Source organism: Myotis daubentonii, chromosome 12 (genome assembly GCF_963259705.1).
Source record: "Myotis daubentonii chromosome 12, mMyoDau2.1, whole genome shotgun sequence".
Taxonomy (NCBI): domain Eukaryota; kingdom Metazoa; phylum Chordata; class Mammalia; order Chiroptera; family Vespertilionidae; genus Myotis; species Myotis daubentonii.
The window spans coordinates 30,580,875-30,600,784 of record NC_081851.1 but is presented as its reverse complement, the minus strand read 5'-3'; the positions used below and the strand labels follow the sequence as shown (position 1 = coordinate 30,600,784).

Sequence of the window (19,910 nt, the reverse complement as noted above, 5' to 3'; positions counted from 1 at the left end):
ACACTGGCAGGGCTTCCGTCATTTTTAAGTCTTCTTTATTGTGGCCACCAGAGTTACTGAGTACAGTGAGCTACTGTATGTTTGATATCCCCTTAGCCTGGCTTGCTCCTATGGGTGACTATTTTACTAGCTTTCAGACACGATCACCCTGTATACTGTGGAATTGACCTATATCTTCTGTATCCCAGGGAGAGTGAGGCGATTAGAGGTGAGACATAAAGGGTACATACCACACCTTCCATTCTACAGAACTGCCTCTCTTTCTATTTGACTCTCTTCGTCTTGACCCAGAGTGCATTGCCTGCTGATCACTGCCCCAGCGTTATTTCTAAGTGCTGCCCTTGTGAGTCCAGTTTTCCCATTTCTTGTTTCTTCTGCCCCCGGCCACGTCCGGCTCACTTCCCAGCCTGGCATGGAAGGGAGGACTTTTCACAGACAATTCCTGTCAATCAGAGCATGACAGACACGCAAAGGCCATTCATTGGGTTTCATCTTTGGAGCATCAGTTCCTCTTTGCAATATGTCTTTTCCTCAGCACTCAGGGAGGCTGCTCTTCACTCCTGAAGTTGGTGACACTGCAGCCCTGCCTCCTTTCGGGTCAGCAGTCATTAGAGAAACTTGAGATTCTGGGTGACTTCATTGTACTGTGTGTGTGAATTTGAATGGTTTCTGCCCAAACTCTGTGGGCCATCTTGAAGGATGAATAAGTTTTCAGTGATCTGACAACCAAAGCTGAGATGCAGGATACATCAAAAATGCAGTATTTCTCATACAGGGGGTGCACATGGCTCCTTTTCTATCAGTCCTGGGGCTGCTGTAATAAGTAAGGTCCCACACACTGGGTTGATTCAAACAACAGAAATGCATGTCTCATAATTCTGGAGGCTAGATGTCCAAAATCACGGTGTTGGAAAGGCATGTCCCTCTACAACCTGGAGGGGAAAGTCCTTCCGTGTCCCTTCCTAGCTCTGGAACTTTGCAGCAGTCCTTGGTGTCTCTTGACTTGCGGCTTTAGTAGTTCCTCCTACTTCAGGTGCTCTCCCCTTGAGTGTCTGTATCTGGTCTCTTCTCTCCTCTCCTCTTCTCTCCTCTTCTCTTCTCTTCTCTTCTCTTCTCTTCTCTTCTCTTCTCTTCTCTTCTCTTCTCTTCTCTTCTCTTCTCTTCTCTTCTCTTCTCTTCTCTTCTCTTCAGAATACCAGTCATATTGGACAGGGCATACCCTACTTCAGTACGACTGTATCCTAACTTGATTACATTTATAGAGCCGCTCTTTCCAAATAAGATCATAATCACGTGTACTGGAGGTTAGGACTTTGGTATATCTTTAGTGGGGTGGGAGGGGCCACATTTCAACCCATAACGCTATTTACCAATGGTGAGCATGATGGCATAGGGATGTAGGTTGGAAGATGCATTGTGTGATTTTTTTTTTTTAGGTGTATGTGGGGGGCGGAGAGGGGGGTGTCAAGGAACAAATTTTTTCTCCCCTAGTCCATTTATTATATTCTTACTCTCCCTTCATAATTTATGGTTAAAAAGTGGGAAAAGGATTTTTTAAAAAAAATCAATGTTTGAAAATACAGTTTTAGTCTATGGGGAAATAACCCAGCTTTTCCTAAAGATTTATGCTTTATTGTTCAGACCTTTGTAATTTCTATGAGTTGTTGATTTGATTTTTAGAAAATTGCCAAGTTTAAAGAAAAAATAATAATGTTATGCAATGTCTGTTCTAAGATGTTTGTGATTAGGGCCAATTGTAAATATGTATTGTGATGATACTTAAGTCCTCTGTATTGATTGGTCCTTTCTCTGTTATCCAGAGTGGTGGAAAAAAAAAAGATTCCATTTAATAGGGTTATACTATATTCATTAAATAGACTAATATTTTAGAAATGAATAAAATGCAATTAATTTAATAATTATACTCCTTGAGCTCGGTTTAATATTTCACTAAGGATTTAAAAGACAGTATTATTCGAAATAACTAGAATTCTGTAACCTAGCTTTCTATAGTTAAGGAAAATGAAAAATAGGTTAGGGAAGTAGAGCTTATATGGATCATGAAAAAAAAGACTTAAGTGGGGGTGATGGGTAGAGAAAGCGTAGAAGGAGTTTTGAGATGGGTAGAGCGTCACGCTTTAGTGAAAGCTGGAAGGTTTCCCATGCCACAGTGAGTACACACCAAAGAACTAAGAGGCTATGACTAAATAAAGGGTAAGCGGGAGGATAATTGGTAGAATTCTTTATATATGAGAGTTTTCGATTTAATGTAAGAACATACTCGGATTAATGATTATAACAGGCCTTGATTCTCATGATTTGACTAACAACAATTTTTGCCGCTGAGCTTGGGATGGATAGAAAGAGCATAAGCCTAGAAACTGGAGAACTGACGGGGCACTCTGGTAAGGTTTTGGGTGGCATGGTGAAAGTTTTTGTTAGGATAATGACTGTAGAAATGGCGAGGACTGTGGCATTATTTAAAATCTGAAACATTCAGCCATGAGTTCACAAAAACTGTCTCTTTTCCATTCTACTTGTCCTCTTCTTTGCAACTCTGATTAGGCTTATGTTAGAAAGTTTCTCTATGTTCTCTAAGCTTGTATATTTCTCATATTTAATTCCTTTGATTTTATGGTCTTGTATTTTGTTTTGGTTAATTTCTTCAGCTATCTTCCATTTCACTGGTTTTCTTATCAGTTGTATGTAACCTATTATTGAGTCCTTCCTTTGAGATTTAATTTTATTATTTAATGAAAAATTATTTGTCTCAAGACATTATCTTCATAATTCATATTTTCAAATTTCTATTCTAGTTTTGTAAATATTTTAAAATAATTACTGTATATTTTATATAGTATTGTTCCATTATCTGAAGTTCTTTACTTATTAATGTCTTTAATTTAATTATTAAGTTCTTTAAGATCATTTTGCTGCCACTGAGAGCATCTATCATGTTCTGTATTTGAAATGTGTATTTATTTTTATGAAGCTTTATTTGAGAGAGTCCTATGCTTCCTTCCAAAACACATTTAATTTTGCTCTGTCAGGGACCCCCAGACACCACCAACCAGAAACTATTTTCAGAATAATTTCTCTGATCTAATTTCCCAGTCTATGCAGGTAGTGTAAATGAGTTTCCTACAAATACATGAGGACAGCATTCTGGTTATAGAATGTCATTATTAATTACTAGAGGCCCGGTGCACAAAATTCATGCATGGGTAGGAACCCTAGGCCTGGCCTGCGATCAGGGCCATCTTCCCTGGCTGCCAGTAGCCGGCCCTGCCCCCACTGCCACCTGCCCCCAATTTTCCATTTGCCATCAGGTGATTAGAGCCTGACCACAGGGGGGAGGGACTGAGAGGTCAGCTGTTCCCACCTGCTCGCTGGCCCTACCCCCGCCATGGGTCGCCCTCTGTGTGTGGGGCGACCGGTGGGGTAGGGGCCTTGGCCTGGTGCTGCCCATGTCCCCTGCAACCCACTCGAGTTCCCTGTTCACCATCAGGCGATGGGAGCCTGCCAGCCAGGGAAAGGGACTGAGAGGTGTTCAGTGTGCCTCATAGTGACTGGTCTAGTGGTCGTTCTGGTCATTCCACTGTTAGGGTCAATTTGCATATTACCCTATTATTATATAGGACTAGAGGCCTAGTGCATGAATTCATGCACAGGTAGGGTCCCTTGGGGTGGCCTGCGGGGATCAGGCCAAAACCCGCAGTCCAATGCCGCCTGCTGCTCCTGCTCATCCTGGCCCCACTGCACATGCCCAGTCAGTTCTGATGGGCAGAGGCATGTGCCACCACAGCAGTGCTCGCCAGCCTTGAGCCCTGCGTTTGGCACCTGATCTGAGGGGTTTGGGGGCGGAGGGCGAGATGTGATCAGCCCTTCGAGCCCAGGATCGAGATCCATCCCGCTGGTTGTTGGGAGCCACCTGGCAGCAGCTTTTATATCATTTCTTCCTTGTGGAACATCTAGGGAGGGGAAGCGGCCATGGTGTCTGAGGCCAATTTCCAAGAAGCTGGCGGCACTGTTGGGATCATGCTGGCGGTGCCAGTTTGTCAGTGCCTGGCCCATTCTCTAGAGATTGGACCTTCAAGACTGCTGAGAGGGAGGGAGTGGCTGCTGGCGGGAGGGGTTGGTCAGCTTAGCGGCACTCCCACTGTCGGAGCGCACTGACCACCAGAGGGCAGCTCCTGCATTGAGCATCTGCCCCCTGGTGGTCAGTGTGCATCATAGTGACCAGTCTTTCTGGTCTTTTGGTTGTTTGGCCACTTAGGCTTTTTTATATATATAGATAATTGCAACCACCTTGTTTTTTTTCTGAGCTGGTACAGACATGTTTTTTTTACCATTTTTGTTTGTCAAAGGACATTTTTTTCTAGTTAATATTTTCACTGATATAGCCCTTTAAGAATCTAAAGTTTATTTTGTGTGGACATTACAGTTCCAGTCAAGACATTTTTCTTTCCCAGGTGTCTGGCTTCTTGCCTGTTGAGAGTGCAGATAATTCTAAGATGGTCAGTGTTTCCAATAAGGTCACCATTTTTACTTCAAAGCTGCATTTTCTATTTTTATTTTTTGCTTAGGTATTGCCCTTTCATTTATAAGGCTGTTTGCTGTGTTTCACATGCATTTACAAAGGTCTTGGAGATATATTTTCTGCTATTCAGTCTCTCACATCCTCCCATTTAATTTTTTTCCTCAAACTTTGACATGGCTTGTGATTTTATTCATTTTAATGATGAGTCTTAGGAAAGTTAAGTAATTTGCGCAAGGGCACACACATTTTCGAAAAAATAATCTCAACTGGGACTTACACTCAAGAAGTCTAAGTCCAAGGTCTTCACTGATATGATTTTAGAGACAAAATCCAGTTCTTTTTTTAAAAATATATTTTATTGATTTTTTTATGGAGAGGAAGGGAGAGGGATAGAGAGTTAGAAACATCAATGAGAGAGAAACATCGATCAGCTGCCTCCTGCACAGCCCCTATTGGGGATGTGCCCGCAACCGAGGTACATGCCCTTGGCTGGAATCCAACCTGGGACCTTTCAGTCCGCAGGCCGACGCTCTATCCACTGAGCCAAACCAATCAGGGCCCAGTTCTTTGAACATGACTGCAGTCTCAGTGAAGAAATGTTGAATGGAAGAGGCATCACAATGCAAAGCTTTACTGTCTGCAGTTTAAAAGACGTCCTAAGCTTTTGCTTACCCTTGGGCCTATTTTCAGGAAAAAGAAGTTTCTAAAGTTGTCTCTAAATTAGGAAAAAATGGATATGGGATCGATAACATAATAGCTACAGTATTGTTAGTTGGACATCTATGAATCAAGACATGACTAAGTGCTTAGGTGTCTGATTTTACACTGAGAGACAAGGGCTATCTTCCCTTTATATTACCCTGCCTACTTAAGTTACCCCTCATAATTTTATTTGTTTAAAACTAGAGCACAGGAGGACATGATTTTAGTGTACAGATTACGAAAGATCAGTTTCCAGATATTGCTACAACCTAATTATAGATGTGTACATTTGACCTTGGACAAATTAATTTTTTAAGCTAAGCCATACCTTCTTTTTAATCAGTGCAATGGAGATAATGTTGTCCATCTTATTGTAGGACTATATTTGCAAAGAACTTAGCATTGTGCCTGGTACATAGTAAGCATTTTATAAGTATATCTGTTACTGTGTTTAGTTAGTATCATAGTCCCCAAAATCGGAAAGTGTTCTTGAAATCATTTACTCATCTGTTTTTAGTCTCTGGGGGAGAAGGCAATGAGCCAAAGGTAACTAGATGTGAGGAAGTACCATTAATTACATTGAAGAGATCCATACAGGGTAGAGGAGGACAAAATAGATTTTGCAACGCTGCCATCTTTGGAAATGATCTCAAGCTGCATCTGTTGATTATTGAAAGTTATTAGGCTTGGGGATTCTCAAATGTAATTATGATGTGTATCTGCTCAGGAAGCATAAGAAGCCTTGAGGCTAAATTCTACAAATGGTTCCATTTACTGGTTTTGCCAGCTCTTCATGCCAAGTCCTTGACTAGAGTATTGAAATATGGCACACTTAGTGGGCGCTTATGTGACAAGCCTGTGTGTGCTCATGCATTTAATCCTGAAAAGATCCTTTAACTTGGAATTGTGTGAAGATAACCAAGGGATCTATTAAAAATGATTGAACCCACAATCGGCTTTGTGAATTAAATATAGTTGACTGCCCACTGTTTTATAGGACACCCTATAAAGGGTGCATAGTGGGTTCATACAGGCCTTTTTCAATCTTAGTAACAGCCTTGGACCCAGGTAACCAGGTGGTGACCTGTGCATAGGCTTGGGCTCAATTAGCCTGGTCTGCCATGGTCTCCTGTCCAATGTGCCTGGATGCCTGCTTTTTCTTCCTGACTACTTGCTCCATGAATACTAACTATCTGGAGATGACTTAAACATGTGCATGGTAAGCTCAGGAATGCTCTGTTCTGCTTCAGTTCTCTGCCTCTAAAATAACTTCTTCATACCTACAGGTTCTTTGACATCTGTATTTTCTTCTCCAACCTTTCCTTTAAACTCCTGTTGGTGTGAAGAACCACTTGCTATTAGTAGTAGGAATTGAAAGTCACTTCTCTTCATTGTTCAGAGCCAGTGCCCATACTTACCACAGACATTTCCCAGCAGTGCCCGAGGGCAGTTGCTGTTCAGACACTCCATCTCCATAATATGTAAGCGATGTAGAAATTAAACAACATCACACCGTTGCTTTAAAATTCTATGTTAGTTTATTAATCATTATGCTATCATACTGTGTGGAATACTAACATCAGCATGACCAGCATATCCCCTCTCTATAGGCAGACCGACATGGGAGGTTAAATTAATACTCTCAATGTGAGTTCATTAATTTCTAGCAAGTTATTTGTTTACTAAGAGACTGGGCACTTACCTTCACTAGCCAGGGCCTATAGGGCAATTTTTCAAGTTATTATTACAGTTTTCCCACTTTTACTTTAAAGGAAATAAACATGAAGAAGCAGAGAGTGGGCCGCTCTTTGCTGGGGAGCAGCCTGCAAAAGGCAGGACGACACTGAGGTTGGCAACAGAAGCTGAGGATGAGTCCAACTGACCAAAGAGTGTCCAAGAGGTCTGCTAACACAGGGAACATAATGCACTTATCCAACTTTGTTTCAGTTTAACAATTGGATGCATGCTTTAAAGTGTTATGTTTTTTAAGAGAAATTATGTCTGAAGGTTTGGAAATTTAAACATACTTTTAAAAAATAATTTTGTATGTTTCCTGGCATTTTGGGTACCCAAGATTATTTTGAAAGAGGTAGTGGATCACATTTCCAGTGGAAGGAAAGAAAAGATTAATAGTCACTGATTTTCTGTAGCCTTTACTCTTTTCTTTCTATAGTTCCTTCTAATTTCATGAAACTGGTGTGATAAGATGAGGTTTCTTTATTTGGAAATTTTAGAGAAAATGAAATCACCAATGGGAAAGGGGTCCTATAACCCTGAAGCCCACTTTTTATTTAGGCCTTAATGTCAAGAGGACAGAGAGACCCAGACCTGCCCAGGTTGGGACCAAGGAACAAATTAATGAAAAGTGTTTTGTCTGGGACATGCTCTTCTTTACTCTCTGTACTTTATCAACCTACCAGAGAGTTAAGGGGTGGGGTGGCCATGTGTAGTTGGTTTCTGCCATCTCTCAGACTGCTTAAAAGCTAGCCAGTGGAGGAATACAGAAAGACATATCAAGGACCTTACAGGGCTTGCTCAAGGTCACAAAGCCAACTAGGGGCAGAGTCCAGACCAGAAACTGGATCTGTCACTCTGAGTTTCATTTTCTATAATTTACTAAATTGTAGTTAATTTCTTTAGAAACCTGTTTCTGATATGCTTTTGCAAATTCACAACTGACTGTTTCCAAGCTAGTCCATATGATTTAAGCCTTTTTATACCAGTTTGGATGTCTTGACACTCTGTTTATATACAAATACTAGGGGCCCGGTGCATGAAATTCGTCCACTGGGTGTGTGTGTGGGGGGAGTGTCCCTCAGCCCAGCCTGCCCCCTCTCACATACTGGGAGCCCTCAGGCGTTGACCCCCATCACCCTCCAATCGCAGCATCGGTCCCTTGCCCAGGCCTGATGCCTCTGACAGAAGCGTCAGCCTGGGCAGGGGACCCCCAGACCCCTCTGATTGCTGGCTCTGCCCCTTGCCCAGGCCTGATGCCTCAGCCAGAGGTGTCAGGCTTGGACAGGGGACTCCCCTCTCCTCCCGATCACTGGCTCTGACCCCCGCCCAGGCCTGAGGCCTCTGGCCCAGGAATCATGCCTGGGCAGGGGACTCCCATCTCCCTCTGATCGCTTGCTCCACCCCCCGCCCAAGCCTGACGCCTCTGACCCAGGCTTCAGGCCTGGGCAAGGGGACCATCATATCCCCCCAATCCCTGGCTACACCCCCCACCTGATGTCTCGGCCAGAGGAGTTGATCCTCATCAGCCTACGATCACCAATCACCGGATCGGCCCCTTGACCAGGCCTGAGGCCTCCGGCAGAGGTGTCAGGCCTGGGCAGGGGACCCCCAGCTCCCCGCGGTTGCTGGCTCCGCCCCTGCCCAGGCCTAACGCCTCTGGCCGAGGCATCCGGCCCGGGCAGCGGGGACCCACAGCAGCAGCAGCGCCGCAATCTCCCGCTCTGCCCCTACCCAGGCCTAACGCCTCTGGCCTAGGCGTCCGACCCAGGCAGCGGGGACCCGCAGTGGCAGCGGCCCCGCGATCGCGGGCTCCGCTTTAGGCCCAGGCAAGGGACCCCTAGCTCCCAGGACTGCCAGCTTCGACCGTGCCCAGCTCCCATCGCTGGCTCCACCCCTACTTCCTGCTATCACTGGCCAGGGCGGAAAAGGCACCTGATTCTCTGATCATGGCTGGGGGGCAGGGCAAAGGCGGCCCCAGGGCCGCCTTTGCCCTGCCCCCCAGCTCTTAGCTCCCCCCTGGGTTTCCGATCACTGTCAGTGACAGGGGGCTTCTTCCTGCTTTCCCTTTCGCCTCCCTGCATTGTGCCTACATATGCAAATTAACCGCCATCTTGTTGGCAGTTAACTGCCAATCTTAGTTGGCAGTTAATTTGCATATAGCCCTGATTAGCCAATGAAAAGGGTAGCGCCGTACGCCAATTACCATTTTTCTCTTTTATTAGTGTAGATATTTGCAAGTTACTGTGGTATTTCAAATTTGTCCTTAGTACAATGAAAAAATACTTGAATCACTGGATTCATATTAGCTAACATATAAATACAAAGAAAAGCAAATGGGAGACTGGCCAGGTGACTCAGTTGATTGTACGTTGTCCCATACACCAAAAAGGTTGTGAGCTTCTATTCCTGGTCAGGGCCCATACCTAGGTTACTGGTTAAATTCCAGGTATCAATGTTTCTCTCTCTCTGTCAAATCAACAACAACAAAAATATCCTTGGATGAGGATTAAAAAAAAAAAAAAAAAAGCAAATGGGAAGCAAAAAGAAGGCACATTATATAATCTGCACCAATAGATTGCAGATAAACTATACTTGAAATTGCTATACTGTAAAATAGAAAGCCTGATGTAGTCTTTGGCTAAATGAAAACACAGGAACAACTCTCATATGAGAAAAGTTGACTGAGGATGGAAATCTCTTCCACACATTTTAATAGTAGAAACCAAACAACAAATGTTCCAAGTAATAGGCATTATAAACCTGGTAAATGGTGTGGTAAAATTACAGCTCAATTAAGTCATGTTTTAAAATACCACATGGAGAAATCTGATTTTCTTTACTGGTTTGAGGGTAAAAACATCACAATGATCAGATTTTAAGATTTGAATGACATAACTTTAATTTCTTACAATAGGCCATATATATACACACACACATATATATATGTGTATATATATATATATATATATATATATATATACATATGTGTGTATATATATATACACATGTGTATATATATATATATACATATGTGTGTATATATATATACACATGTGTATATATATGATACAGTATCATATATATGATACAGTATTCTTATTTCAGAAACACTTTTATTTTGTACACTGAAATTTACATACTTATCAACTCTTTTCTCTTAATTTTTGTGAAAATTTTAAGTGACATTGGATTCTGTATTAATCTTCTATTCTCTGTTTTTCTCTTAAGCTTAGCATATTTCTGTTTAACATTTCCAAATTTATGGTATTTCACTTTTTTCGAGCCCAAGACAATAATCACCTTTTTATGGAATGTGGCTTTTGCTACATTTAACTGGTCTCTGTGAAGATCTCATTTGTGAAATATGCCATATTGCAGCTTGCTGATTTCTCTGGCGACAACAATGCAAAATTACCGTATCCCCTTTTCTCTCAAACCAGGAAAAGGCTACAGCTGAAATCATTAAAATCCATATGCTTAATGATCTGTGCCTTCTGCAAGGTGGCACATTACCATCCCTAACAATGTTTAATAGCTCATAACATTCAATACACTTAATCATCAGTCACTGACATCGGTAGTGCTTTTGTGTCCTGAACATATCTTACATGGGGGAACTTGCGTTGGAACAGATTCCATTACCCACCTTAGTAAAGAACACTTGTTCTGACCAAAGGAGGATGCACTTTTGTCTTTAGAGCTGCTCCAGCTACTGAGGCGGGGCTGTAACAAGGTCGTGTGGGTATTTGGGGATTTTATTAGGTGAGGGGGAAGTTTTGATTTGTTGGTGTCACCTGATGCTTTGATGACTTCCCAGCCACTCTGGGGCTGTGCCCAGAGCCCATAATTGGGATGTAAGGAGACCAGAACACTGGGCCCACCCAACTGCCTGACCTCCAGCAAAAATATCCTTGGGTGGGTTCTGGGTCTTCATAGGTCAGATGAAAGTGAGGTGTTGAATGATGCATGCATGAGGCGGGCCCACCCAGATCAGAAATTCTCCAGTCTCACAGTCCCTTCAGAGACAGTGGGTCCATCAGCCTTCTCTCATTTTTCAATTAATGTCTCATTTGCTCAGAGAGGTATATGGAAAATTGAAGAAAGATTGAGTCTTCTACCAAGGACTACACTTGAGGGAAAGACAGAGGAAAAAGCAACATTCTCATTTAATAACATTTCATGGTTTATATGTGGTTTGTATGGTACTTGCTTTTTTAAAAACAATATAAGCATTTAAGGCTCTTCTTTTCAATTTCACATATTTAGGCCACAGTTATCTTGCTTTCTAGTACCAAAAACATCTCAACTTTCAGGGCTAGAAATGAGAGGGTCTGCAGGAGGGAGCTTATTTAATGCAGATTTTGCTTAAGAAAAGACATGATTTCATCATTCCTGGGCCTCTGAAAATTTAAGATTGTCAACCTTTTCCCCTAATCCTGAGTTTGAGTAATAGCCACTCTTGGGTGAAATGTATGCTTTGCTCTCTCAAATTCTTGAATGTTTTAACAGTTCTTTCTCTTAATAGCAAATGCCTATGTGGGCAAAACTAAGGAGAAACAAAGAAGTTACTTGCTTCTACTAGCACTTGCCCTTCTCATTGCTATAGTTCCTGGCTGCTGGCTGAAATCACAAGTCCAATTTTGAAAAAGAAGAAGAAGATATTCAAATTATTACTTCATTAAGTGTGTAGCACTCGGGATTATTTTGTCCTTTCTCCTTGAGCCAGCGTTAACTCAATATGTTTCAAATGTTAGGTGCCAGGCAGGCCTTCCTTTGCTCCTCTCAATAGTTATTGAGTAAATGTACCTCATCAAATATATGTTAAATACTATGAATAAACAAATTGCCCAGCTGGTGTGGCTGAGCGTTGGCCTTTGTACCAGGAGGTCACAGTTCAATTCCTGGGGCAGGGCACATGCCTGGGTTGCAGGTTCCCCAGTCTGGGGCGTGTAGGAAGCAGCCAATCAATGATTCTCTCTAATCATTGATATTTCTATCTCTCTCTTCCTTTTCTTGTTCTCTCTGAAATCAACAAAAACATCATCTTTTAAAAAAGAAATCAACAAGCTGCAATTATGATCTCCACTCTGACCAAGCTTACAGTCTTGGGAAAGGGGTGAAGACTCAAATATATATAGGCACAGCCTTGATAAGAGACAATAGGGAGTGGTGGAGCCTGGGAATACTTGTAAAAAGGTTTTTGTTTAGTTCTCCCCTCCCTCCCTTCCTTTCTTCCTTCCTTCCTTCCTCGCTCTCTCCCCCCTCTCTTCCCCTCTCTCTCCCTTCCTCCCTCCTTTCTTTCCTTACAATACTCCACTAACTAAATAGAAAAGTGTACAACTCTTCACTTCATAATAGAGGTCCAGACAGAGATATGTAAACAAATAATTTTAACACAGTCAGCAGAACTTTAAAGAAACATTTCTAAAGCACTGTCGTTAAGAGCATAGACTCTAGAGCCAAATTGGCTTTGCATTCTGGCCCCATCGCTTACCAGCTGTTTGACCTTGGCCGAGTACCCTTCCCTCTCTCTTTTCTGTTTCCTTCGGTATAAATGGTGACAATGTAAGCAGTTACTTCACTGAGCAGTAATGGAATTAAAACATGTAAAGCTATTGGAACAGGCCTTGGCACACTGTAAGCTCTAAATGAAAGAGAACTATACTAATTAGGAATGAAATCAGAGAGCACATATTGCTATATTAACTCCAAATAGACACAACCTACTAGATCTTAAAATGGAGGGAGTCTTGAACCACCTTGTGGGCACCATCCCCAAAGTGGAGATTCCTCAGTGTTCGCTAATGCAGTGGGTTCAGAGGTCCTTGGCAAAATCAACACACGTCATCCTTTCTCATACATCACCCAGTTCTGCATGATTCCTATCAAAGGAGCACTCACCTATGTCTTCTCAAAAGGAACCAGGAGGCATGGTGTACTATGTCAAGTTTGCCTCCAATAACATTGTCACTTCTGTGGTGTTTTCCACATTGACCATTCATTTCACATTTCTGTTTGCTTTATCTCAAATGAAGATAAGTCTTTTCCCACCTGCTTTGAAAATTAGCTAACCAGAGCAGTAAGTGGCTTTCAGACATTGCTTTGCCTTCATAGACTCTACAATATAATCAAAATGATAAAGCGTTCAGGAGATGTCCACTGCCTACTCAGTTACCACCCTAAAATCCAGTTATGTTTATTCCTGCACTGGCTTTGCGAGTGTGGCTCCATGACGATGCATAGTTTAGGGAACAGAACTAGCCAAGGCTTGGCAAAGCCGTGGTCAGGTTTTTTACCTCACTAATCTTGCTTTCTTCTCTAAAATCATATTGAATTTTCCTGCATTGCTGTTTCTCAGTATCCTTTAAAATTTGGACCTTGAGGAAAATATGTGTGGGAAAAGTCCTGAGACAGGCGTGGGTTATTGTGTAAAGAAAACAAACCTTCCCTAAGAGGACTGGAACCTTTTGCTGTTTTTCTCTCATCTGCTCTAAGAATTCTGTAATGAGATTTGCAAGAACATTAACTATTCTATGCCAGGTAATTTATGTAACCAGACAAATGAAAATATGTGTAATTAGACCAGGGTGAATGTGCATTTGTAATAATACATAGTATAACTACTGGTTAAAAATATGGGCATAGAGAACTTTCTAGAAGACAGCTCATCACATGTTCCCTGGTGGTTGGTTGTCTCTGGTTATTGGAATGGTGTATGCCATTTTGATTCTTTTTAATTATCTGTAGTTTTCAGTTCTCCAAAGGAGCAATCTTTATTTTATAATTAAAACATTAACAATGTAAATTACCACACAACGTATGGTAGGTGCTTTGTTATTTGCCTACTTGGCTTTGTAGATCTTAATCTACTCTTGCTCTGGTTATTTCATTACATTTGCTCTGTGGCTTGCATGCTTCTTCATTTCCTTTCTCACTGTGGTTCCAGCCTTCATCATATGATTCCAGGGGACCATCCCAGGGCCTGTGGTTGATGAAGGAGTGCAAAGACAGGGCAAGTTACATCCTCATCAGCATCTAGAACAGCTGTGGGCAAACTATGGCCTGTGGGCCCGTTTGAAATGAATAAAACTATTGAAAAAAAAAGACCGTACCCTTTTATGTAATGATGTTTACTTTGAATTTATATTAGTTCACACAAACACTCCATCCATGCTTTTGTTCCAGCCCTCCGGTCCAGTTTAAGAACCCATTGTGGCCCTCGAGTCAAAAAGTTTGCCCACCCCTGATCTAGAACCATCCACTTCCTGAGATTTCCATGCCTTCACTCTTCCTTCTCTGAACCTAGCTTTGCACCATACCTTTCCCCCTTGCTTCTCACACTTTTCCAGTCATTCATTTGTCAAGTGTTTAAAGAGTGCTTACCTGGAATGCAGGTCGCCCTTCAGGCGATGAGCCACATGACACTCGTGTCCTTGGTTCATGATCTGCTTCCTAAGTGCCTGGTCGGCTCCTGAGACCTGGTCCTCTGCATGGCAGCCCTCGCTTCCATTGATTATTACTGTCCTGCTTCACTCCACATTTGAGTTTGAGTTGATGCTATCTCACATGTATGCACACTTACCTATCCATCCTAATGCCTTTAGGTAGCGTAAGAACCAGATCAATCACTTATTTGAAAGCCAAACACTAACATCCATATTTGGCAGGGCGGGGGGCAGGGGGGGAGGGTAATCTAACTTAAAGCAATAAGCATCTTTTGGGCAGATGTTTTCTTGCTTCTAAATTATTGTGTATATAAGGAGTGGCATCAACCAAAAGTACGCTTCCAAATTTTGAGCAGTTCACCAATAATTCTTGTACTGGAGAGGATTGAGTGATGGTGGTTGCTGGGGCATCAGTGATGATAGTGAGTAAGCCCTGGTTGCAGGGATAGTCTTGTGCTGTGCGCTTTGAATGCATCATCTCCAACCTTTACCCCTAAATCACAGTCCACGAGGCAGCTGTTGTCCTTTTCACCCCTAATTTACAGTTGCAGGGGCTGACATACAAAGGTTGACTCATCACCAAGCGCACATATTTAGTAATGGTTGGGGTGGAGTTGGGATACGATTGTAGATCTGTGTGATGTTAACAATGTAGTCTTTTAAAATTTATGAGTATATCCTATATAATAAGAGGCTAATATGCAAATTGACCAAATGGCGGAATGACCAGTTGCTATGATGTGTACTGACCACCAGGGGGGCAGACGCTCAACACTGGAGCTGCTCCCTGGTGGTCAGTGCACTCAGCCAGAAGCCGGGCTCACAGCTGGCAAGGGCAGTGGTGGTGGCAGGAACCTCTCTCACCTCCATGGCAGTCGGTCATGCCCCCGGGCGCTCCTGGACTGTAAAAGAGTTCAGGCTGGGCTGAGGGGGACCCCTGCCCTCCAGTGCACAAATTTCATGCATCGGGCCTCTAATATATATATATATATATATATATATATATATATATATATATATAATCTTTTTAAAAATATTTTATTGATTTATTTTTTTACAGAGAAGAAGGGAGAGGGATAGAGTGTTAGAAACATTGATGAGAGAGAAACATCGATCAGCTGCCTCCTGCACACTCCCCACTAGGGATGTGCCTGCAACCGAGGTACATGCCCTTGACCGGAATCGAACCTGGGACCCTTCAGGCCGCAGGCTGATGCTCCATCCACTGAGCCAAACCAACCAGGGCAAATCATTTAAAATAATATTTATATAATAAATCTTTATGTAGAAATACTATATACAATTTAATTGTTATTATTTCCCTTCAGTCACTTATTTGGAGATGTTAATTTCTTTTCTTTCCAACCAAGGAAAGTGGCTTGAGGAGCTCAAAGGCTTTACCATAGAAACAGTGCTCTGTGCTTAGGTCTATAATCATGTAAAGGAGATCGAATACAATGGTATCTATAAAAGAAACAGACAGATCTATTATCCTCTTTCCACTGTTCCCTTCTCTCTCCTATACAGTCATGCTATTTCTTAGCTAAATGGTATTATAGAAAAGCAGTTTCCTGGGAAAATAGCTAATTATAACCTGATAAACTTGCTTACCATTTTGTAATATAAATTTCCATTTTAATTCGGTAAACCTAAAACTATATGGATATATAGCGCATTCAAGTTATAGCTAACTTCAGATTGCTTTCCTTTTAAATATTTAATAACATTATATTCGTCTCTGCTTAAAATGAGTTTTTAGTTTTAATTTAAATTGAATTAAAACATCTATTTATCTTAGAAAAATCTCAGAATTTAGCATGAGATTTCCCTTTGTAGAATCGCATTCACAAATGTAGGTCTCCCCCCCCCCCCCCGCTCTCGCTCTCGCTCTCTCTCTCCTCTCTCATTTATATCTCCTGAGCTTCTTCCATGGGTGCCGACTGCGGGCCCCAAGTTGAGAGCTCTTTACTATGTGGCTCTGGAGCTGTACTGCTGACCAAATGGCCAGCCTCTGACATGCCATTATCCTGACCCTCTCCATGAAAACCTGAGCTTGAACATTTGTTTGCTTAGGCATGGTTCCTCTGCATGCTGGGAGGGATGCCTTTGTGCTGAGAGTCGCCCAACCTGAGTGCCACTACTCTTACCCAAGCTGTGGCTCATCCCAATGTAATCCGCAGAATTTGGGATCCACTGTGTGGCTCCCTAGTTTCATGTGCAGAATAAATTTCCCTTTTCTTTGAATGGGTGGGTCCATTCCACTTACTTGTATCTGTGGTGACCCTCTCAAAATTTCATCCGGTTTGCCTTGGTGTGTAATGTTCTTTCTACCCACACTGTACAGCAGTGGTTCTCAATCTTCCTAATGCCGCAACCCTTTAAAATACATACCGTTCCTCGTGTTGTGGTGACCCCCAATTTCATTGTTGCAAATTGAAAATAATTAAGGCACAGTGATTAATCACAAAAACAATATGTAATTATATATGTGTTTTCCGATGGTCTTAGGCGACCCCTGTGAAAGGGTCGTTCGACCCCCCAAAGGGGTTGCGACCCCCAGGTTGAGAACCGCTGCTGCACAGAATGGCAGTGAGGTAGCTTTCTTCTCCAGAACACATAGCTATTGGCTAATTAGTCTTTTGGAGGAGCCGGGAGGAGAAGGAGGTTTACTGTATGTGAGCCTGCCACAAGGGTGGGACTCTTGGATTGAATATGTAGCTCCTAACCGCCAGCCTCCGTCTTAAACTTTATTTGGTCCTCTAGGGCCATGCATCATGAAAATTCACCATGGTGCCAGCACCCTAATGGATTTTTAAGTTTCTCCCCATCTGTTCTTATGTATCAAGCTATTTGTTGGTGCATAGGCATAAAAAAAAAAAAAAGAGTAAGCTGGTAAGCAACATAATATGTTTATTGTAGATTGTAGTCTCTTTTAAAAATCCAACAGCACAATATATTTCCTTCCACGCCCACATTTCCCAAATGTAAAAAGTATCACCGCACGGGTTGAAAGAACTATAATGCTAACTGAGTGAGCCACATTATATTCTGATCTGCCTGTAAAATGGAAGGAGATGTGTGTTTGTAAATGTTCCCGTGTATCTGAGGATAAATTACGGTGCACTCAGGCTTTCGATGATCTAATTGACTTTATTTAAATAAGCTAGGTTTGATTAATAGATGAGAAGTAGTCATTTCTGTAAAGAAAATATTGAATGAATTGTTTTCCCCTCCATGAAATAATTGCTCATATTAACTCTACTCTTCTAGTTTAGTGACGTTTTATGCTCCTGTGTATGCTCTGCTATGGGAGGCTTCACTATGCCTCTCCCAGTCCCCTCTGCCCCAGGCGGATACCCACCGCATTGCCCTCCTAGTTAATGATCTCCCTTTGGTTCCCATTCCTGGGGTCTCTTTGTGCAAATATGTACCCCTCAATTGTATGGTGTCAGTGTTCACCATCCACTTCACCTTCTCTGTCTCTGTTCTCCACATCTCATCCATCCCAGGGTCTGTTGTTTCTCTAACACAGATCTCATTAATATTCCCTCCCTCCTGGTACCACTTGCCTTTTTCCTGGGCCAGGCCCTCATCCTCATTACCGCTCTCAGATTACAGCTGCACTTGCCCTGTTAACAGGTTTCTCTGCGCGAGCCGTGTCCCCTCCAGTCTATTTATGTAACGCAGCTCAAACAAAAATCTATTCATGTCACCTCCCTCCTTGCAGAGGACACAGTCCAGATCTCTCCCATAGCATTCCAAGCACCCCGACCTCTCTTCCCGGTACCCCTTCCTCACTGTGCCTTCCCCGCGACTGCAGGCCCCTACCCTCAGCACCCCGTCCAGGTTTCCGAGCCTCCCACATGGTTCATCTGTCCAAGGTGCCCTTCCCACCTTCGTCTTCCCGGTGAACCCCTTAGTTCTTCCAAGCCCACCCATCAGAGTTGAGAGCTTTCCCCCAGAATCACAGTAAATGAGTCAGCCACTCCCTCCTCTCTTTTGCCTGCATTCTTAATCGTATGTCTGTTATGGCATGTGGTCATTGCATTCTGGGTATGCATTTAGAGCTGGTTTCCGTATTAGACTGTGAACTCCTTGAGACCAGGACATTTTCAGTCACCTTTGTCATTCAGAACCTAGTGGAGAATCTGACACAAGTATGTACTAGTATGTGCTCAGTAAACATTTGTTGGATTAGATCAGTTGTCTCATAAGTGCTCTCTACATTAGAAAGTAGGTCCCAAACAGTATTCAAAAACTAAAGTAGGGCTTGCCTCTCTCATTCTCCTAAGCTCCACTGGCCCTTCTTTTGCCTCTGTAATTGTTTCCTGGGCCCATGTCTTCTATGACTCACTCCTACCTTTGTGACTTTCTCAATAAATAAACTTTCTCTTATAGTTTTAGTCTTGGCTCTGAATTCTGAACTGAGAGGCGGAAAAAAAAATTACATTAGGGTATCTTTTATAATCTGTTACTATGTAATTCACTGAAAGGTACAGTGTTAATGAGACATAAACTTTTAAGTTTCATTCCTCTGTGGAGCTGTACATTTTGTACCTGAACTGTCAGTAGCCTCACCTAGCTGCCTAGTAAGTATCATTGGTTCCTAGAGAAATGAAGAGTGAGAATGATTAAGATAAGGGCAAATTCCTCTCAACTATCAGACACATTGACTTAAATACATTCCTTATTGATGCTGAGAGCATAATTCCACACTCAGTGGGAAGTGAGCACCTTGATTTGCCCACAGCACCTGTCCATGTGCACGGATCCATGTGCACGGATGCATTCCCCGTGAAAGGTTCGGCTGTGTTGCAAGCACAGGAGTGGTCACTGGTAGTTTTGCAAGGAGAACAAGGATCGTCCATCCACAGACCTTCAGGAATGCCAGCCTCCGAGCCTCCCGTCCACCCACGTGCCTTCTGTGTTTGTCTTCCAGGTGAGACCATGCGCATCGCCTCTTCCGAGTTTGCTGATGACCCGTGCTCATCCGTGAAGCGTGGCACCATGGTGCGGGCGGCCAGGGCTTTGCTATCCGCTGTAACCCGCCTACTCATCCTGGCAGACATGGCAGATGTCATGAGACTTTTATCTCATCTGAAAATTGTACGTATGTAGAATTGACCAACGGTTGCTTTATGAGGGCGGCGCTATTGACCGTGTATATCCCAGCACTGAACTCTACAAAAGACTTCAGTGCTCACTAGATCACTTGCTCATTCACCCGTGTGGGATACTACCCCAACTTTTTCATATAGTACAGTTAACTCAATAATATATTTTAAAAGTGATAGACGATTCACTTGCATTATTTTTCTTTGAAAACACAGAGTTTGGATTTCCCCCCGACTTCCTGGAGTACAAACCTGCATTCATGCAGGACGCAGGGGCTGAGCACCAGGCACTTGGTGTGACCCTGTCTTGAAATTGAGAGCAACGCTGGTCCATGTGGTAGTTTAAAAAGGCCAGCTTCCTCTCTCTCCTTT

General features: G+C 42.7%; 1 protein-coding gene across 3 annotated transcripts in view; it reads left to right on the top strand.

Moving 5' to 3' along the window:
• Positions 1 to 19,910, top strand: part of CTNNA2 (catenin alpha 2) — a 1,136,278-nt gene that overhangs the window by 309,372 nt on the left and 806,996 nt on the right. For all 3 annotated transcript variants that reach the window (XM_059659311.1, XM_059659308.1, XM_059659310.1), the window contains exon 4: positions 19,364 to 19,530. In XM_059659311.1, the coding sequence (XP_059515294.1) occupies positions 19,364 to 19,530 (167 nt within the window). The remainder of the gene's footprint in view (positions 1 to 19,363; positions 19,531 to 19,910) is intronic.